Source organism: Rissa tridactyla, chromosome 3, assembly GCF_028500815.1.
Source record: "Rissa tridactyla isolate bRisTri1 chromosome 3, bRisTri1.patW.cur.20221130, whole genome shotgun sequence".
Taxonomy (NCBI): Eukaryota; Metazoa; Chordata; class Aves; order Charadriiformes; family Laridae; genus Rissa; species Rissa tridactyla.
In genome coordinates, this window is record NC_071468.1 from 38,717,508 (window position 1) to 38,739,625 (window position 22,118).

At 42.9% G+C, this 22,118-nt stretch overlaps 1 protein-coding gene across 1 annotated transcript in view; it reads left to right on the top strand.

Annotated features, from left to right (window-relative positions):
• The window catches only part of LOC128906956 (protein ELYS-like), a 47,984-nt gene that overhangs the window by 6,318 nt on the left and 19,548 nt on the right, over nt 1-22,118 (top strand). Inside the window, exons 3-16 of the mRNA XM_054195134.1 lie at nt 1,102-1,355; nt 6,142-6,322; nt 7,142-7,349; nt 8,383-8,499; nt 9,478-9,562; nt 12,327-12,477; nt 15,406-15,538; nt 15,626-15,807; nt 16,189-16,250; nt 17,083-17,211; nt 20,122-20,212; nt 20,299-20,388; nt 20,551-20,691; nt 21,464-21,568. Of these exons, the coding sequence (XP_054051109.1) occupies nt 1,102-1,355; nt 6,142-6,322; nt 7,142-7,349; nt 8,383-8,499; nt 9,478-9,562; nt 12,327-12,477; nt 15,406-15,538; nt 15,626-15,807; nt 16,189-16,250; nt 17,083-17,211; nt 20,122-20,212; nt 20,299-20,388; nt 20,551-20,691; nt 21,464-21,568 (1,929 nt within the window). The remainder of the gene's footprint in view (nt 1-1,101; nt 1,356-6,141; nt 6,323-7,141; nt 7,350-8,382; nt 8,500-9,477; nt 9,563-12,326; nt 12,478-15,405; nt 15,539-15,625; nt 15,808-16,188; nt 16,251-17,082; nt 17,212-20,121; nt 20,213-20,298; nt 20,389-20,550; nt 20,692-21,463; nt 21,569-22,118) is intronic.

Here is a 22,118-nt window from a genome sequence, read left to right on the forward strand (position 1 = left end):
AAAAAGGGTGCTTCAGCGATGACAAATGCTAATATTAAAACGTGAGTATAGTTAAACTTTGAAGTTAAAAAACCTGCACCAGTCTCATGCTATTAAAATAATTCTCTTAAACATGTGGAGTCAGTGACCCCTCCTCAATTTTTAATGAAATAAAAGGCAGTTTTCAAAAATGTGATAGTGTTGTTTTGGGTGGTATTTATTTGCACCAGCTTGAGCTCTGTGACCATTGTAACATCAGATGCAGAAATAGTTCTCCTACAGTGTTACAGGGGCAGCCCCCCGTGCTTTTTCTTTTCCAGTCTGACTAAAACCAGAAGGAAGAGGATAAGACTGTTAAGTGCTGCAGCTATATTTCCAAAGTATCTAATAGGATGCAGCTGAGTACCCAGGGAGAGCTGCTGACAGTGGCTAAGCAGATCAGGTAGTTGACTTTCCAGGTGATGTGACAGTAGAGCTGGGTGCCTATCTGGAGGTCTAGGCTTCTGTTAAGACCAGGTAGAATCTGTCTACCTGAGTGTAAATGCAGGAATTGAGCTCATACTTCCTTTGGGCTGGCAGTAGTTCAGTGAAACAAAATGCCTTCAATTCTTCCTGTGATCAGCACGTGTGAAAGTTGAAATTTACTCACACAGTGCCCTTGTTAGGATAATTTCTTGTTGCAGTCCAAATCCTTGCCCAAAGGAGGCATGTGTCAAGTAAAATGAATAAACCGGAAATGAATAGGCTTAGATTTGCTTTGTGTGGAGTACGCTCTAAGACTTGGTATTCCCGTATGTATTTAGATGATTTCTAGCAAAACCAAGGCGAATGTGGTATAAAGGCTGTCGATCAGGACCTTGTAATCTTTATCCCAAACAACCCAGATTCTTCAGTGCAGGAATGACAAGTACAAATGCAAAATAACAAGGTGGTTAATTTTAGGAGAGATTGCTTGGGGATTTCAACGGGTGATTTTGAATCATTGACTAGAATGAGGTAGGTCGGTCTTCCTCTGCTAGGTACGTTTATTGAAGGAAAGGGGCAGGCACTGTGATTTTTTTTTCAGCTGTTTTCAGTCTTCCGTTGGACATTTGCTTCAGTCCTCTTTCTTTTCTCTCACAGGGAGAAACGGCCTGGCGTGGTTGGCACGTGGTCCTCAACTTGAGGTGGTGAACTCTGTGACAGGAGAGCGGCTCTCTGCGTACCGTTTCAGTGGAGTCAATGAACAGCCTCCCATTGTTCGTGTGGTGAAGGAGTTTTCCTGGCAGAAGAGAACTGGACTGCTGGTTGGGTTGGAAGAAGCAGAGGGAAGTGTTCTCTGTCTGTACGACCTTGGAATATCAAGAGTGGTTAAAGCAGTTGTTCTTCCCGGGAGGGTAGGTACTTTTTAATTGGAGAAACGAAGCTTTTATGATAGGTGCTGCGTAACCCTGTTTTAGGTCAAGCTTTGGAGCGTCTCTTTGTAGGAGGTATTTTTTCTATTGTGCGTTAACATCCTGTCACTTGAGAGTATCCAGTCAAGATGGTGTTGCTGTAAAATCTTGGGCTTAATGGTACCGTTATCTTTTGAGTTTACTGATAGTAGAACAAGTTTTCTGGTTTTATTGTAGAGCACGTAGTTACCTGATAGTCCACTTCCACAAAAAGGCGTTGAAAAATACCTTTTTTTGTCCTGAGCGAAAAAGGAAAAAAACCCACACTCTTTAACTTGTCTTTAACATACGTTTCCAAAATGCTTGATTTCTGTCAGAAATACTGTCTTTAAAATATCTCAAAATTCCATAGTTGTGCTGTAAATGACTTCTCAGCCTAGCAAGCAGGTGACTTGAGAGGAGAACACGTTGTTCTATTGACTTAGGAGAGGAAAAAAGAGCCTCTAGTGAGTTATCTGACAGATTGTTGGGAGGTCGACTTTCAGCCTGCAGTCCTTGAATCTCTGCTCTCTGACTAGTGTGTTTGTGTAGATGGGACACACTGGTGTAATGTTGCTGATGTTTTCTGTCTTCTGTAACCCAGAAACTCAAATGATGTGTGTCCCCTAGCCTCATTATCTTAATGTAAACAAGAATCGGTGGAAGTCAATAGAACATCAAGATGCGCTATATTTTTATCATCTTAGAATCTGCAACAACTAGCTAACTAACTTCTTAGCCAGCTTTCCATCAGGTGCTTTGGTTTCACTTGCTAGAATACAGGTGGAGTTTTGTTTGTTTGTAATGCTACAGTGTGATGACTAGTAGTAAGCATTCGTATTGGGGTCACTTATAGAGATAGGAGTTGGGTTGGTGCTCCACTGTGGTAATTTACCCATCTAAGATTGATAAATCTTAAGAGTTGTAGCTGGAAAGACAAGCTGTGTACTGACATAAGCATATAATCAGTAAGTAAATTATGTTTGAGAAAAAGGACATAGCTTAGTTTTCCTTCGTGAATCTAAGGAAGCTGGGAATAGGAAAAGGAAAGGGTAGGAAGGTTCATGACACATATCGAATCTGTGTCTACAGAAGTGATTTGAAACTGAATGTAGTTATAACTCTCAGTTATATTAGGGAGTTTTTCTATATCACAAAGAAGTGGTTCAGGAGAAAATATGATGAAGCCTTTGCGGGAAAGGTTGGTGGTTGTGAGATAAAGGTTATGAATTCTGGAATGTAGCCAAAGCTTATCTGAATTTCTCCTCTTATGCCATGAACTCTCTTGATTACAAGCATGTCTGGTCTGTTGCTTTCATTTCGCTTCCTGGTTTTTTGCTATTATGTTAGTTAGATGAGTATAGACAGGACACAGGTATTGGTAGTTGGACTGTTAACTTCCAAGTTGTCAGTGGGAGTAAGGGTAAGCAAAACTGTGTAGATAAAACTTCTGTGGACAGCTAAGTTGTACAGGTTAACACCAACTACCCCTCTACTCTGTTCTGGTGAGACCCCACCTGGAGTACTGCGTCCAGCTCTGGAGTCCTCAGCACAAGAAGGACATGGACCTGTTGGAACAGGTCCAGTGGAGGGCCACAAAGATGATCAGAGGGCTGGAGCACCTCTCCTATGAAGACATGCTGAGAGAGTTGGGGTTGTTCAGCCTGGAGAAGAGAAGGCTCTGAGGAGACCTTATAGCAGCCTTCCAGTACCTAAAGGGGGGGGCCTACAGGAAGGATGGGGAAGGACTCTTTATGAGGGGGTGTAATGATAGGGCATGGGGTAATGGCATCAAACTGAAAGAGGGTAGATTTGGATATCAGGAAGAAATTCTTTACTGTGAGGGTGGTGAGGCACTGGAACAGGTTGCCCAGGGAAGTTGTGGATGCCCCTTCCCTGGGAGTGTTCAAGGCCAGGCTGGATGGGGCCTTGAGCAGCCTGGTCTAGCGAGAGGTGTCCCTGCCCAGGGCAGGGGGGTTGGAACTAGGTGGTCTTTAAGGTCCCTTCCAACCCAAACCATTCTGTGAACTGAGAATAGCTCTGGTCCAAGGTGTCAAGCCATTAGAGTATTAATACAGGTTATTTCTAGTGACAATATGACTGCCTTTTAGTGGAAGAGAGGTGTGTAGTCATTCAGAGAGAAAAGGAATGAGTTTAAAAAACAAAACTCACAAGCTTAGAAAGACATTTGACATAATTTTTTTTTTTGTGTGTGAGCATCTCTTGTTGCCCTCTGGATGATATACATGTGAAATTGTGAAATGTAGCAGAAAACTGAAAATGTTAATGCAGTATTATTTGAATTGGATTCTAGTAAAAGCAAATCTGAATTAAAAACATCAGTTCTGTTAAATGGGTTTATAAGGCTTCAGAACTATTGAAGGGTATTTTCACAACCTTTCCTGGTTTGTATGAGGCAGAAGGGTAGCATTCAGATTCAGTGAGCTGAGAAAAGTTTTCTTTGTTTATTCCCAGAATGAGTTGTCATTAGTCTAAGAGAATATGAAAAGGCACTGCATAGTGCAGTGGAAAAATAGGCAGTTTCAGGAGCTTCTGCATGGAAAACTGAAGTGTTAAAATTGGGAAACGTTTTTGGAAGACTGTATGCAAAAATGGAAAAGACTCATTTGGAGCCAGTTGTACAGCGAAAAAAATCTTAAAACAGAAAGAAGTTGGAATCGGCACTTGAACTTTGGCTAATTCTGTAGCCAAATTCTGTACAGTATTTCTGCTTGCCTTGTAATGATCATCAAGACTTGGAGCAGCAAGAGTTGGAATAATCAAAAGGCTTTTGACAGTCCTTCGAGTAGCAGAGAAGATTGGAAATTTAATTTGATTTACAGGAGATCTGGAAGAGGAAATTTGAGTTGTCTAAAGTGCTCTAGGTACTTCTAAGATTAGCATTCTTGTGAGCAAGATGAAAGGTAAATTCTGGGGTAGACTGCCTGGCAGTGTAATGATAGCAAGTGCTTGATATGGGAGAAGAGAAACCTTTGGGGCTCAGGGATTTGGTTATTTTTCCCCACCTCTGGGGGTAAAAAAATAATATATTAAAAAATGGAGTATCTTGTGATGCTCACTTCTTTGCTTTATTTTCATATAAAGCTTTGTTGTTGCTGTAAAGCTTCCTGTTTGCCTTGTGTTTTGTGAGAGGGCTAAACAATAGCCTATGTCCTTTTGTTGTACAGCTTTAGTGCAGGAGTCTTCATGTGCTTGTATCTCTGTTCTAGCAGTCAGTGTTGTCCTGGGATGTGTTGCAACCTGTGCTTGAAAGGTCTGTTTCACCTTGTGATACAGTTGCGTGCAGACTGCTGGGCACGTGAAAGAGCAGTGTGCGCTTCCTCCTTTAGGTGGAGTCACCTTTTTATCTGAGAAGCTGCTGCTTTAGGCTGGCTTTTAACATTTTTCTCAACATTCGTGAAAGCGCTGGTGTGCATTTAAAGCTTCTTTTCCTTTATGTGGTTGTTACTTTTCTTCTAAATGCGGACTAGTGTGAATTTTACTAAGCTGGTCTCTCCCTTCAACGCTTTCTAAATACGTTTCACTCCCATGGAAATGGTGTGTCTCCCATGCAACTTGGCCGCTGCCTCGTCTGACTCTCGAGCCCTGATTTATCCTGACACCTGTTTTTCAAGGAAGGCATAGACAGCAGGAAGACCATGAGCCAGCAATGTGCCCTTGTGGCCAAGAAGACCAGTGGCATCCTGGGGTGCATGAAGAAGAATGTGGCAAGCAGGTTGAGGGAGGTCATCCTCCCCCTTTACTCTGCTGTGGTGAGGCCGCATCTGGAGTACTGTGTCCAGTTCTGGGCTCCCTGGTTCAAGGAGGACAGGGGACTGCTGGAGAGGGTACAGCAAAGGGCTACGAAGATGATTAGGGGATTAGAACACCTCTCTTATGAAGAAAGGCTGTGAGGGATTTGAGTCTCTTCAGTCTGGAAAAAAAACAACTGAGGGGGGATCTTATCAATGCTTATAAATACTTAAAGGGTGGGTGTCAGGAGGATGGGGCCAGGCTCTCTTCAGTGGTCCCTGGCAACAGGACGAGAGGTTACGGGCACAGACTTGAACATAGCAAGTTCCACCTAACTTGAACATAGGAAGCTGCTAAACATGAGGAGGAACTTCTTTACTTTGAGGGTGGCAGAGCACTGGAACAGGCTGCCCAGGGAGGTGGTGGAGTCTCCATCTCTGGAGACATTCAAAATCCGCCTGGACACATTCCGGGGCAGCCTGCTCTAGGTGACCCTGCTCTGGCAGGGGGGTTGAACTAGGTGATCTCCAGAGATCCCTTCCAACCCCTACCATTCTGTGTGATTCTGTGACAGTATCGCAGTGCCGGTGGGCTGCAAGCGGTGGGAGACCTAGATTTAGCTTTGTTTGTCAGTCTTACACCCCTTGAATATGATAAAGTTTCTTGCATGTAACTGATTTCCCATGTTTTCTTTATTATTCCTAAGTAGAAAATGGAAATTGCTAAGCGGTAATAATAGAATGCACCATTTAAGTAGAATTCAGTCAACCGTAGGAAATCTAGTAAACAGAAGGCAGTAACAGATTTTTGTACAGGGCTTTATTTCTTTTTCTTTTTTCTTGATCTAATTGGAGACAATACAAAATGCTTTGGTTTTAAGTCTTATGCTCCTGTATTTACTTTCTTGTTTCTGATGTGCTAATTCAGCCTTCACTTTTGAATGAGTTCTATTTAGCTTATCAAAGAGCTCAAATAGTAACTTGTAGTTTTCCTGTAGGTAACTGCTATAGAACCCATAGCGAATCATGGTGGAGCGAGCGTGAGCACTCAGCACCTCCATCAGAGTCTGCGATGGCTCTTTGGGGTGGCAGCAGTGGCTACAGATGTTGGCCATCTACTTCTGGTTGACCTTTGTTTGGATGATTTATCTTGCAGTCAGAATGAAATTGAAGCATCAGGTAAGCTTGCAGTTTTTCAACATGAATTTAAATATAAGAAAACATTAACGTTTAAACATTGTGTCTTTTAAATAAACAGTATGCATCCCACTTTGAAGACCCTTGTGTCAGACATTTCTGACGACTGGTTACAGGTGGCAGTTTGACATCGTATAGTCCTGACCTGATTAAACCTGGGAGTGTCTGACTGCTCCTCCCAGTGTTGTAAATGCCCCCTTCCCACCAAGATCCCTGTGCCGCTATGATTCTTGCCAGAGAGGTGTAGGAATTTTGCCACGTGAGCCGGTGTGGCCGCCTGGTAGGAAGTTGTGTTGGAGGAGCCCTGTTTCCCGGGAATGCTCTTCTGCTTGTGTTAATTGACTTGGGGCAAATTTTGGGCTTGTTTTTTAAAATAAATCCCACTTACCAAAAGCCATGCATTTGGATGAATGAAATCTCGAATAGGTGTACTCAGATTGCATACACCGTTTTGGCTATTACAACAGCAGCTTCGGGAGTTGGTGCCACTTCAAACACGAGGTGCCACTTCAAATTTCATCACGAGGCCCAAACTCCTGCTTTTCAGAGTCCAGGAAGAATTTGTCTATGAAGGTTACGCTCTTACCTAGCTTTCAAATGTGAGTGAGAATACTTGTCTTATCCGAGAGTTCTTATGTTCTTTGAAGACATACATGATGGAAATGGCAAAAAAAAGTGTTGCATAAATGGCTATTTTGCCTGGCACGGTAGCATTAGATGATAGGGGTTGTCACATCAGTGCCTAAAATGCAGCCTAAATGGCATAACGTATTCATTTATTGCTTGGTTTTGTGTGTGTAGATCTAGAAGTTGTCACTAGAATTCCTGCTGAAGTTGCACAAAGAAGAGAAACTGTGACCAGCGAAGGGAGACATCTCTGTTTTCAACTACAAAATGCTTCCGGAACAGCAGTATCAGCCCTGTGCTACATAAGCAGAAGCAACCAGCTCGTTGTGGGTTTCTCAGATGGCTACCTGTCGCTCTGGAATATGAAAACTTTGAAGAGAGAGTAAGTAGGCCTTTACACTTGGCCATGCCTGGAGGTGTGGGGCTCTCGATTTGTTGCTTAAGGAAGTATGTGAATGTAAAGAGAACTTTTTCAGGGACTGACATGAGTATGAGTATAATCTTGGCACGTTCAGAAATCCTCTTCTGACATAACTTTTCAGTCATACCTGGATCAAGTGGTCCGCCTTCTCCCCAGTGGACTAGGATTGTTTTCCTTATTGTGCCTGTGGATTGAGGAACTGTGGAAAGCATGCTTCCTGGGGTTTTCAGAACCGGTTACTGCAACTGGGGCATCCATTGAAAGGCTGAAGTATGTCAGTGATGTGATTTTGGTGCCGATATTCTCTAAAGTGTCCAGGGTGAAACTAGTGAGACATGAAAACTCAATAGCTGACCTGTGCCTGAAAAATGTATTCTTTCCTGCATGTCAGCTTTGGCCGAAAGAGCAACCTCACCTGAAATATTTGGCTAACTTCTGGTCGGGATTCACTTCAGCAGATCTGCACTGACTCCCCAGAAGCTGTTGGATGCATAAATAGACAGTGGAGGAATAATTAGGTGGCAAGAGTAGAGTGTGGAGGTACAAATAAGGTTCAGAAGTCGGGAAGAACAATGCTTGACGTAGTCCAAGAAACGAGAAACTACCTGTGTTTGGCCCTGTTTTACATTTGTTCAGAAGATACGCTGCATTTTAAGTTTGATATTGAAGTAGCCTCCAACAGTAGGAACAATCTTTTGCTTGGCAGCTGAAGGAATCCGTTATATTCATCCTCTGGAGGCAGAGGATGACATAAACGCAGGTTATTGCATTTGCTGGACAGTAATTTCTTTGGCTCTTGACTCTGGCATAAAACGTAGTCTCTTCCTTGGCTCACGTGTCTGAGATGGAAGGATGACATTCTGTACTTTGAGGATAAGTATGCTAGGTGCTCTTTTCTCAGAAGATGCTTCTATCCTTCTACAAACAATTAGGGCCACTAGGCTCACATTTTTTTTTTCTTTTTCGTTTTGCTTTTTTTTCCCTAAACCTCTAGGCACCACTCTCAGCTTGAAGGAGGGAGGATTCCTGTCTATGCTGTCACTTTTCAAGAGCCTGAGAATGATCCTCGCAATTGTTGCTACTTGTGGGCTGTTCAGTCTACGCAGGAAAGGTGAATAAAAACTTTAACTATCAGCCAATGAATTGATTTATTTTTTTTTTAAAGATATTTGTTCCCATACAGTTGAACATGTGTATTTGTTGTGTTTCTTCAGCTGTGCAGGAGATTCTTTCTAGTACAGAAGGTGTTAAACTTAGAATGCAATTTTTACAGGATTTACCAGACGTGAAGAGGGACCTACTAGTTCCTGCCTTCTGTCAGAAGGCAAAGCAACAGTGGCCATATTCTTCTGCTCGCATTCTCAAATGGTTTGCTTTTGTTCCTCGATGACTGCTTCATCATTTGTTTGATAGTCACACCGTGGTATTAAAATACCACTAGGAGCAGTTGAGGCTGCAGATCTAGAACACCAGGCGTGCCCACACAACAGCCTGCCGCCCCTAAAGGCGGCGGTGACAGTATTGCCGATGGCCTTGTGCCAGCGTCAGCAGTCTGTGGAGCCTTGGTGAGCCAGTGCAGCTCCCCTGGCAGCAAACGATTCAGCAGAAAAGCCAATGGGTTCCTGCTGTTCTGCTGAATCAAATCGGACTTGGAAGGGTGCAGAGTGTGCAAGAGGGGGAGGGGAACTTTGGTGGTAAGGGAAGGGCAGAGAGATCTCTCTTTCTGCATCAGCAAGCGATTCCATCAGCTCAGCTGTTGGTAGAGTGGCAGTCTTTTAAAATTTGACTTCAAAGCAGTTTTGATGGAGAACTCTTCACTGTGAAGAACTATTTCCAACAATTCTTAGTCCATACAACATATTACAGCTTTCCAATTGTACGGTTGGCTTTTGCCCCTGAAGCTGTTAGTGTCAAAACGCCCTCCTTCATGTTTCAGTGGCTAAATGTGGCCGATGATCATGTTTTGGGAAGAGGTGGTGTTCTTTTCAGCGGGAGCATGCTATTAAGAAAACGTCTAGGTCTACTAACATGACAATGAGGACTATAAAGCAGCTTTGTAACCAAATTTCATAATTTATCCCTTTTTCAGCGAAGGTGATGTGGTGAGTTTACACCTGCTGCAGTTAGCGTTTGGTGACAGAAAACGCGTGGCCTCAGGACAAGTCATGTATGAGGTAAGAGGTGCATGCGTGGGAAAAGCAGACAATAGTAATTTTCTCTAAGGGAGTATCAGTTGAGTTACAGGGGTGAGATTTACCATCAAACTTCAGAGCTGGCTGAAAAAATAATAATGTTTTGCTGAGTCTTCTTGGGCACGGCCTTTGTCCATACCTTTTGGAAAGAAGGCGTACCATTTTATACTGCAGTGTCGTGTGTTCCAGCTAGATTCATCTGCAAAGAGCCCGTATAAATGAAATTCCTGAAGAGGACGCGGCTTTTGCAAATAAAATTATTCTGAAATACCAAACGAATGGCATGTAGGAAGAGAAGATTGGGCCTTGAATCGCTTGGTTTAACCAAGCTTCGGACTTGAATAAGCTTCTGTCTCTCTCCCTTTCTTAAAATTCAGTCCTATGTCTCTCTGTTGACGATCTTTGGTTTGATATTCTTGGTTTTCTTTTGAGCTCCGTCAGCTGGACTTCAAATGAGATATGCCTACAGAGTCTCTTAGGTGTTGATCCCTTAATGACACTTAGTAGCTGTAAAGATAACTCCTTTTTGGCTGGGTGAGCTGTTAAAATCTGCTATCTATTAAATCTGCTCTCAAAGCCAGCAAGATATGTAAATAGAGTAAATAGTGGTATGATTTGGTCAGAAGAGTGTACCTAAATGTTAGATCTGGCTCCAAGAGGATGCGTTTAAAATACAGATGTGAGGTATCCTTGTATCTCAGATCGCTAACAGAGACAAGGCGCATCTGTTAGATGTGTAATTCCATTCAGTTGTACGCTTGGAAGTCTTCCAAAATCTTTTTGAGGGGACGGTAATCTAGTTCAGAGCAAGTCTTTCCTCCCGATTTGGTACTTTCTCTTGCATATTCTCAATAGCTATGGAACGAAACAGGGGTGACTCTTGTATCGTGGTACTCTGGTTTTTGTAGGGACTGTGCCTTTTGATTTTTTTGGATTAGTTTAGATTTTTGAGTGTTTTCCTTTATAGGAAAGGTGCTTCCTCATTTGCCACTGTTGCTTTTGCATAGATAGAGGTTAGGTGTTTGGAAAAGGTGGTGTTTCTTTAAAATGCATTATCTATCACGGTGACCAAGTAGAAGGATCTTCCAGTGATTCAGCGCGTTCTGGATGCCATCTCCTTATCTTTGTTGATGTGCAGGGTTTTTATGACAGAAACATACGTTGCTCTAGAGGAGCAGCGCACCCGGATTGGGTGTTTTAGTTTTAGAAGGGATTTTTCCTTGCCATTCACTGATGCATCTCTTGTAATGCTCTAAGCACTTTGTCAGGTTGATAGGAGAAAGTTTCTTTAATCTATCTCCAGCTTCACTTTTTCACTTCTGCTTTGTTTATCCTCTTTTATTTTTAGCGACAGTCTTAGTAGTGCCAAAGGCAATACCTCGTACTGTGTACTTCTTTGGGAAAAAAACGCCCAGTTGTCTGTGTCCATTTCTCTGGTGGCTACTTTGTTCTGTCTCAACACTTTAATGTTAAAACGCTCTTTGCAATTCTTTGTCTTGCTCATCTATTTTACTGAACCAGATGTGATGAGTGTCGGGTTTTACCTCAGAGGGCTGAAATGTTTCAGGAGCCTTTAACAATGGGTCTACTAGAAATGCCAGCTGACACTCTTGTAAAGAAAAAGCACACAGAATAATTAAATAACGTTGTTGTGTTTGTGACTCGAGAAAGCTGTGGTGAGGTCAAATGTAAGACTTTTAACCCTCTATCGACTATGCAGCCAGTAACACATTCACAGGCTTGTAAGAAGTGTCGGGCACCAGTCTCTGGCTCTGAGATATTGTCCTCCCCTGCTGTTTCTGCATGCCCGTGATGAGTGTCGTGGAAGATTGAAACACGAACCAATCTTACAAGGCAGTTGAGGAGAGAACTAAATAGAGCTGCTATTTGTCCCCAGTACACCCATTCATGTGTTGTGTGGTAGACAGTTTGAATGAATGCTGTATTTGGAAAGACGGTGTTTCACTTCATGCTTACTTAAAAAATTGCACTATCAGAGGTTCAACACAATCGTGCCGGGGTTTCTGTGTATCTCAAAATTAGTTTGTTTACTGTGTAGTAATTCGTGATGCTAAAAGCCTTGGCCACATGCATCCCGTGTCCTTTCTGGTTTTCCCTTTTGCTGTTGGCTGTGCTTGGTGAAGGAGCTGAGGGATATTTCACCCGTTAGTCTCTGACAAGATGAGAGGAGGAGCTGTCATAGCTTATGTGGCTTGAAAGAAGATTGCTAATCAGTATGAAGTTCTCACAGTAACTAGAGAGGGGTGCACGGTCACTCTGGTGGTGTGCCCATAGAAAATACCTCTTGACAGCTTTAGCTGCTCTAATGCTGGGGCTTCTCTAACTTCATCAGTTCTGCAATCAAGACATGGAGCAAAGAGCTTTGCATGCATGTGTGTTGCATCATTTTAGATATCTCTTTGTAGCAATGTATTTAGGCTTATAAAGGACATTCCTGGATGTCACAAGGAATTCTGCAAAACATGTTTAGATCTGAATAATGTTAGGGAAATTCTAAATTTTGAAAAAGTGCAAAGCCTTTACAGCCAAACTTACCCGTTACGATTTGACACTGCATTCTCTTGCGTGTCAGGCGTAGTTTCTATTTACCATCAGAAATAGGCTCATGCAAAATACACAGTATAATAAGCCTATTATATTAGATATAGTCTTTCATATTTAGCCATAATGTATGTTTTTATCTTAGAATGACCTTTGCTCTCTTCTCTTTTTTTTTTTTCCCCAGGGTTTGGAATACTGTGATGAAAGGTACAGTTTAGATCTCACGGGTGGAATCTTTCCCTTGAGAGGCCAGACGAGGAGTACTAAATTAATCAGCTGCCAGACTGTCGAAAAATTTCGCAACCATGTTGACAGAGAGGATAGCGTAAATGAAGGTTTGTTCTGATGTCCGTGTTTGGTGATTTTAAAAGAAGTGCTTTTGGAACCTAAGCAACGAATGCTGTTCTGTCCCCACAGTCTGAAAGTCTTGCCTATCTGCATAGACTAGATTGTTGGGATTATTTACGAAGAAAAAATGGATGCTTAAGTTATGTGGGACTTCTTTAAGGGAAAATATATGTTTTATTTTATGCTTGCTGACATGGTATCGCAATGTATGGTGGGGTCATCTATATAATGCTTGTCAGTCATTTTATTCCTCCAGCTGTCATCTTTGAATAAAATCATTCTGCATCCAGATGGTGGCAGGTCACAAGTTGGCTTTCCCAGGGCTCTGTATTGGGACCTTTTCTCTTTAATATCTTTATCAGTGATGTGGATGAGGCGATGGAGGGCACCCGCAGTAAGTTTGCAGGTGACACCAAGTCAGGCGGGAGCGTTGATCTGGTTTAGGGTAGGAAGGCTCTACAGAGGGATCTGGACAGGCTGGGTCGATGTGCCAAGGCCAATTATATGAGATTCAAGAAGACGAAGTGCCAGGTCTTGCTCTTGGGTTACAACCGCCCCATGCAACACTACAGGCTTGGGCAGGAGTGTCTGCAAAAAGCTGCCTGGTGGAAAAGGACCTGGGGATGTTGGTCAAGAGCCACCTGAGTATGAGCCAGCAGTGTGCCCAGGTGGCCAAGGTGGCCACCAGCATCCTGGCTTGTATCAGAAATAGTGTGGCCAGTAGGACTAGGGAAGTAATGGTCCCCCTGCACTCAGCACTCATGAGGCCTCACCTTGAGTACTGTGTCCAGTTTAGGGCCCCGCCCTGGCAGAAAGACTTTGAGGTGCTGGAGCATGTCCCAACAGCAACAAAGCTGATGAGGGGTCTAGAGCACAAGTCTTACGAGGAGCGGCTGAGGGAACTGGGGTTGTTCAGTCTGGAGAAAAGGACGCTTAGAGGAAACCTTATTGCTGTCTAGAACCTGAATAGAGGTTGTAGTGAGGTGGGTGTTGGTCTCTTCTCCCGAGTGAAAAGTGATAGGATGAGAGGAAACGGCCTCAAGTTGTGGCAGGGGAGTTTTAGATTGGATATTGGGAAAAATTTCTTGACAAAAACGGTTATCAAGCTTTGGAACAGTCTGCCCAGGGAAGTGGGCGTCCCTGGAGGTATTTAAAAGATGTGTAGATGTGGTGATTCGGGACATAGTTTAGTGGTGGACTTGTCAGTGTTAGGTTGATGGTTGGACTTGATGATCTTAAGAGTCTTTTCTAACCTAAACGATTTTATGATCTGCCTGTCCATTTTTTCCTCTCTAAGTCTAATAGGTTCCTACCCCTACAAGTTCTTAAAGCAATAGCTTTCCTTGTCCATAGACACAGTTAAAACTCTTATGGTGTCTTTCATTATCTTGCAATAATTGAATATACATCTCTGGGTTTAGAAATTCAGTTATGCTTTGACCATATCTTTGAGCCAGCTGCAGAGATAACTTTCATAGCCTTTTGTTCTGAGTGCATTACTCACCTTCTTCCTCTTCTTACTGGCCTTGACTTATGTCCGATGTTACAAAGAAGACACTCGCGTGATCTTTCTAGGCTATTTCTGTTAATTATCTTTGATTTAGTCCTGAAGTGGCAGCTTCCTTCTCTTTTGTGATGCTATCCTCTATCAACAGTGTGTCAAAATCTAATGAAAACACCTTTGGATTTTTGCCACTTATGTTTCCTAGGAGAGTGCATGCTAAAAACTTGTTAAAACCAAACAAACGCCACCATCCCCTGTGCTTCCCCAAAAAAACCAAACCAGACCCCTTTCTGTCTTCTTCTTATGAAGTATGAAGCATGGATAAATATGTAATTTTTTTTTATTGGCTTTTATTCAGAATCTGTTCAAGTTAAGTTCTAGGCAAACATGAGCTTCCATTGGATGCGGTTTGAGTCTAGCAATGAAGCTGTCTTCTACATTATCAAAATAATTATTATCTTCAAAGCAGTTTCAGCAGCTAACACAACTGAAATGGCACAGGAGCTCACAATGAAACATAGCAAAGTATATGAGGATCCCTGAATGGTAATGATGAATTCAACAGAGAAACATTGGCCAAACAAGCTATCATTTTTTTCTTTACTCTGTTAGGTAAATGGTGTATCACATACTTTGCTTACATCTAGAGAATGCATTCTCCCTAAAGAAGACAGACCATTCCAGTTATTGGGAGAACTGGAGTATAACACCGTGAATGTTTATGTTAAAATCCTTATTCCACTTTCTGGTTTGTTTTTTCTTTTTAAATTTATTTTGTGTGATAATCGTGTTCTTCCATTCTGAGTAAGCTGAGTATTTCATTCAAGGCCAGACTTGATGAGGCTCTGAGCAATCTGATCCAGTTAAAGATGTCCCTGCTTACTGCAGGGGGGTTGGACTAGAAGACCTTTAAAGGTCCCTTCCAACCCAACACATTCTATGATTCATTCTATTCTATGCTGGAAAGGAGCTATTCTTCAAACTTGTAACTGAGTTGGAGCTGGAAATTAATAATGCCAGCTGTGTGAATACAAGTGTATGCGACAATTATTGGTATGCTTTCTAAAAGTAGCAATGTATGTGATTCTAGCATATTTTTTTTGCTAAAGTATTCATCTGGCTAAACATCTTGACCAGCTCTACATGTATGGAAAATTTAATTAATTAGCTGGTAATTTTGTATTTGATTTGGCTTAGAACTAATACAATTTGAACAAGAAAAAGGCGCAGTGTGACTGAAATTTATCACACTGACGTTTTGCTATTCCGTAATTTTTTTTAAATTACTCTTAGGAAGTGTTGTGTTTCACGAGTGACAGAACAGAATGAAGCCAAAATAGAAAGTGGTGTTTTAAAAATACTGAATCTATTGTATTTTTACAAGTAAGAAACAATGTCTTGTCTTTTACAGTCATATCTCCTGACACCAGTGTCTCGATCTTCAGTTGGCAAGTGAATACGTACGGTCAGGGAAAACCATCTACTTACCTGGGTGTATTTGACATTAATCGCTGGTATCACGCTCAAATGCCAGATTCACTAAGGTAGATTTTTCTTCAGTAGTTTTCCATATCCCTGCCAAAAATTCATTTGAATGTCGGCATTTAGCTTATGTGTTTGTTTTCTTTAAGGCCGGAAGAACTGCTTCATGAGTGCCCCTATTTTGCACTGTGGTCGCTGGATACTGTAGTAAGCATGACTACTCCGAAGCTCCTTTTGGATATTCTGGTCCATGAGCGGAGTCTAAGTCGGGGAGTTCCTCCTTCTTATCCACCACCTGAGCAGTTTTTTAATCCAAGCACCTATAATTTTGGTAGGTATTTCACTGCTTTTGAGAGTGATAAGCTTAAAATGAGGTCAAATGCCATTCATTGGTTCTCTTGTTCAGTCATTGTTTGTCATTCAAAACCCAAACCAAACCAAAAAAACACCCAGTCCCCCACAAACCCAACTCTGATCATGTTGTACTGACAAGGTATTTACTATTGTGGAACATATCTGACAGCCGGCTGAGTTTTGGTGCTTTTGTAATGTAGGCGGTGAAGTGGTGCTGGTTATAGCCTGAAATGACTGTGAACTGAAGCTCAAAGCACTCAGTTATATGTTTCTAGATACCGGTGTGTAAAAAATGTAAACTGGTCATGCCATAACTGTGAGAGTACGGAAGGTTGTCAAACGTTCCCTGTTTCTGCAGATGGTACGTGCTTGCTGACCTCCGGAGTCGTTCACATGACTTGCACCGGCTTCCAGAAGGAGGTGATCTTTTACTGTATCTTTATTGCGAGTGGCAGGAGATGTAGCTTTTCTAAGTTTTCTGTTACACTGCTTTCCGTGTTAGGGACCGTTTCACGCTCATCCTGCCCGTCCACACGCATAGTTGCAATTGTATCCTGTCGCCAGTTGTATGCAAATGGTAATGTTTTAGGTCCCCTCTTGGGACTGTACAACTGCCGTTGTCTCCTCTTGAAGCACGATCGGGGATTGAATGTCTAGAAAGGAATGCAACGTTGCTCCAGGAGCAAGAACAAAACCACTGTAGAAGGCGGGGAAAGGTGTTACTTCTTTATTGCCCCTCAGTCGAACTGCCTGCATAGTCTTGAGTTAGAGTTTTGATCCCCAATTCTCTTGAAAAAGGAGGGAATGGAGAAAATGAAAAATCACATAACTGTTTGAGGAGTGAAAATTTTGTTTTCTCCCAAACTCGGCCAAATTATAACTTCTGAGCCACGGCACAGATTGTGACAGATAATTTTGAGTGAAGTTTCAGCTCACTAAATGTTTCCAACATGAATCGGCTTCCATACGAACAGGCATAGAAAGGATCTTCCAAAGCGTGAAGTTGCATGTTAGCTTAGCTTATATAGAATGTATTTTGTGTCAGTGTTGAGGGAAAGAGCAAGGCCTGTGTATAGACAGAGAAGGTAGAAAAGACTTAATTACGCAGATTGCTAACCTAAAGCATCTTAGTGGTTCAGGCTGTCTGACGGTGTCAGTGAACATTTAGATTCTTCCTTTTAGAGGTTATCCAGAAGCGTAGTGACGGAATAACAATGCTGTCTTAATCTGTGGTTTTCGATTGATGTTTCAGACCTTGAATTTTTTGAAGAAATCTGGCCCTTCAATATGTGAAGCCATTCAGGATAGCTACAATAGGTGTCTTGTAGCTGGCTTGCTGTCTCCAAGACTAGTTGATGTCCAGCCATCCAGTTTGAGTCAGGTGAGTGCCTATGAGGGAATCAAGGGGGAAACACATCCATCTGGTCTGACAGGGCTGGAGGGGCTACAACACACGATACTCCAATTTTTGGATTCTTTGCAAAGTTTCGTTGAAATACAGGCGTGACCTGAGCTAGCAGAAGTAATCGTATCCTTAGATCCAAAGTAGTGACTTTGACTGGGAACAGCCCTAAGAGATCTGCCTTTAGAGACCCCTCTCTTAATTCGGTGCCACACACAGATGCGCACAAGGAAGCGTGCAGTCAGTGCTGGTCATGCCCAACATAACGCATGTGTCCCCCAGAGCAACCCCCATCCCTGTCAGTTTCTCAAAGCAGTGGTTCAGTGCAGTAGCCGACGATGGGGGCGTCTCACTGGGATGCGAGCTCTTGCAGACGTCGGCTTGCTGCACTGTACGTGATCATTTGCTTCCAAGGAAGTGGGCTGTGGTAAAGGATTACTGCTGTCAGCTCTCCCTGGCAATTTCTTCAAGAAGCTTGCTTTGCAGTTTTGTTTGCCACTGTGAGCAGTATTTGGTGTGTTTCCTTGCCTGAAACCAGTATTCAGAAAAGGTGGAAACATCTCATGTGTCTTCTAATGTGTAGAAATCGCTTTGAATGTCATGATTTTGCCTGGAAGGGAAGGATACTTTTCAATCTGTTTAAAAATAAACAAACAAACAAATCGCCCCTCCCCTCATCCTCCCACCCAACAAAATAAAGTTTTCTGAGGGATCCTTTCATCTGAAAGAAGTATGAGAACTCCAGCTGAGACAAGCTACTACTTAATATCGCGCGTCTATGCATACCTGTGAATTATTCTTCTAAAGGATTAGCACTACATTATAATCCAGTATTTGAAGAGCCTAAAATTTAAACCTATTAAAATGGAAATGTTTCACTTCTTTTCTGTTATTTCAGAAAATTCATAGAATCGTTTGGGTTGGAAGGGACCTTAAAAGATCATGTAGTCAACCTCTCCTGCGGTGAGCAGGGACATCTTCACCTAGATCAGGTTGCTCAGTGCCCCATCCAGCCTGACCTTGAATGTTTCCAGGGATGGCACATCTACCACCTCTCCGGGCAACCTCTTCCAGTGTTTCACCACCCTCATTGTAAAAAATGTCTTCTGTATATCTAGACTGAATCTATCCTCTTTTAGTTTAAAGCCGTTACCCCTGTGTCCTATCGCAACAGGCCCTGCAAAAAAAGTTTGTCCCCATCTTTCTCGTAACCGCCTTCTAACTACTGAAACCCCTAATAAAGTCTTCTCGGAGCTTTTTCTTCTCCAGGTTGAACAACCCCAATTCTCTCAGCCTGTCCTCACAGGAGAGGTGCTCCAGCCCTCTGATCATCTTTGTGGCCCTCCTCTGGACCCGCTCCAACAGGTCCATGTCCTTCTGATGTTAGGGGCTCCAGAGCTGCACTCAGTACGCCAGGTGGGGTCTCAGGAGAGCGAAATAGAGGGGCGCAGTCACCTGCCTCAACCTGCTGGCTGCACTTCTTTGGATGCAGCCCAGGATATGGTGGGCCTTCTGTGCTGCACGTGCACAGTTGACACACGTCCAGCTTTTCATCCACCGGTACCCCCAAGTCCTTCTCCTCGAGGCTGCTCTCAATCCCTTCATCCCCCAGCCTGTATTGATACTGGGGGTTGCCCAAGGTGCACTTGGCATTGTTGAACCTCATGAGCTTCACACAGGCCCACTTCTCGAGCTTGTCCAGGTCCCTCTGGATGGCATCCCATCCTCCAGGCATGTCAGCCGCACCACTGAGCTTGCTGTCATCTGCAAACTTGTTGAGGGTGCACTTGATCCTACTGTCCATGTCACTGATGGAGATCCTAAAGAGTACTGGTTCCAATATGGATCCTTGAGGGACACCACTTGTTACTGATCTCCATCTGGACATGCAGCCATTGACCACTACCCTCTGGATGCCACTATTCAACCAATTCCTCAGCCACTGAACAGGCCACCCATTAGATCCCTGTCTCTCCAATTTAGAGGGAAGGATGTTGTGGGGGACCATGTCAAAGGCCTTACAGAAGTCCAGGTAAACGAACCCGTAGCTCTTCCCTTGTCCACTGGTGTAGTCACTCCATCATAGAAGGCCAGTAGGTTGGTCAGGCAGGACTTGCCCCTGGTGAAGCCATGCTGGCTGTCTCAAATCACATCCCTGTCCTCCGTGTGCCTTGGCATAGCTTCTAGGAAGATCTGTTCCACGATCTTCCAAGGCACAGAAGTGAGGCTGACAGGTCGGTAGTTCCCAGGGTCCTCCTTTCTACCATTTTTAAAAATTGGGTGCAGTGTTTCCCTTTTTCCAGTCACTGGGCATTGTTACCAATTTGCCAGCACTGCTCGTGGAGGGGGTACGCTTTTTTTGACCTTCCTTTTCTGGCTGACTTATAACTTAATTTTCTGGCTGACTGAAAATTCTAACAGTGTTTTTGGGTATGAGACCTGCTTCATGTCTTCACAGTCTAGAAAACTGCTTGGCTGTAGCTTCAAGTGTTTCCAAGCAAACAGTGTATTTGTTCTGCCCCCTTCGTGCACTCCAATGGCAAACCTACATGCACAGAACGTGTAACAGGTGATAGCAGAGGATGTTTCTGAAAATAGTTGGAACTCAGTACGTGAAGACTGTAATGCAGAGGCATGCGAAGAAAGATTAGAATTAGGCTGCAGTAAGTTGAAATGTCAGAGGAAAAGCGTGTTAACGTGTTCCTCAGAGCAGTGGGCAGTCCAGCCTGTGGCTGGAATTAAGAGAAAGGACGTGGCGTTCCTGGCCTGTGTCCTGATTGACTTTGTGATGTCTGAATGAGTATACAGTTAGAAAGAAACATTTACTGTTGATGGTTCACATGGTGCAAGTAGGTAAGATTCTCATTTGAGTTTGTCTGTTACGTTTAGGAGGAGCAGCTGGAAGCAGTATTGTCAGCTGCTGTCCAGACAGGTTCTGTAGAACTTCTGACTGGATGCATTAAACATTGGATATCTGAAGGTAATACTTCGAACGTTGTTTTTACGTGGTACCTCTTTGAGTTGGAGCCTGTTGATTCATTTCTTTTTTGTTCTCTTTGTTTAAAGAGCAGCCGAGTTCTGCTGGTAATTTACGGTTTGTTCTTGAGTGGACATGGAACCAAGTGATCTCTACAAAAGAAGAATTTGACCAAATCTGTGAGTACTAGCGTAGTCATTCTGCAAACCTAAAGTCGTTCTTTCTGATTGAGCTTCCTCAGTAATACGCCGCTAAAGGATATTGCACGCGGTCCTTGAAGTGCGCCTTGAAACTCTGGAATTGCTCTGTCGGCTAACGATTTAATATTTATTCTTGAAAAGGTGTTCCGCTGTTTGATGGCTCTTGCAACTTCATTGACCCCCAGACATTACGGTCTCTCCAGCACTGCCAGTTGCTTTTGAGCAACCTTAGCACGGTCTTAAACTGTTTTCTCACAGAAGCACAAGAGCTTACTGAAAAAGGTTTGTAGTAGTGCTACAAAATCTTTGGTATGTTTTATTAAGATTTGGAATTGTGGCAACATGGGCTTTTGTTGTTTTTGAGGATTGGAAGATTGGAAGACAGTCACATTTAGCTGGGAGAAGGGGCTTAAAGCTGAGCGCTTGGGACCACCATAAAACACGCATTGAGTTCAGGGCAACAGTTTATGGTGGAGCTCATGCAAGGGGGTGGGGGAGGCTACATTCAGAGAGAAGCTTTGTAGGCAACTGGGCTGAAATTACAGCAACCGAATGTGGTATTGCTGAAAATTATTCCTTTGAATTCTTAGCTAGCAAGTTCTAGTTGCATGCAGACACCGTGTTGCAAATTGCTAAACAATACGAAGGAAGCGTAAACGAGTAACATGCAAAGTAAGTTACTTGAGTTTCTACAGCTTTTTCTCTTAGAAATGGTTCTTGGCCTATTGAGAAAAGAAAAGAATATCCCTTTGCTATCAGAAGAATCTCCACTACGTGAGAAACAGATGTCTTATTCCTGCGTGCATTTAGTAGTTTAGGCTTTTTTTTTTTTTTATTTTAGCCTTTAGTGAGTTTAGTTCTTTATAGGGGTTGCTTTTTGTTTTGGTGGTGATAGTGGGTTTTTTCTTCAAATAAGAAAGCGATACAGCATGAAAAACGCAAAGACAAAGATTTCTAATGTGCTATTTTTATACTTTTGGTTTAGTAGGATGAAGGGAGTTTTGTGAAAATGAACGGAATTGCATAACGCTAATCATCTCCTGCCTTTTTTCAGGTTTTGCAGACTTGACAAATAAGGAAGTGGTTACTAGCCTCATTTCTTTGTATGCACAAGTGGTCATCTGGTTCTGTCGATCCGGTCTCCTTCCAGAGGGTTTAGGTAAGCGTGACCTGTCATACGTTTGTAACAAGGCGACCATCCAGTGAGTGACTCCCACGAACGCGTGCTTAGCCATGTTTTTGTAACGGTTTCATCAGGAAGAAGTCGTGCTGGTTCACTGGCAGGGTGTGCTGAAGTTCTGTGGGTGAAGTTGAGATTTTGCTGGGTTGTCAAGTACACAGTGTAGAATGAGGCAGGCAGTTTCTTTCCTGGGTGGATTTTAGGGATAGCAATGGACCCCTGACGTCAAGGCGCTGCTTGTGTCCACAGCTTGAACTACTTGAGATTTTAAACAAAGTACTATTAAACAACAAGTACCGGAATGCTTGTTTTTACAGTGAGAGCATTACCTGCATGTTTTGAACTTTCTATCAGTTGCTTGAGGAGAAAGTACACCTTGGAAATCCTTCTTTAGTTGGATGTATTATAAATTCCATTGTCAGCCTTAATTGTCTCACAGATGCTCACGTGGCATGTTTAGAAACCATTCCCTTTGAGAACTGGGTGGTTTTTTTTATAGTGAACTTCAGCTTACCCTACATGTTGTGAA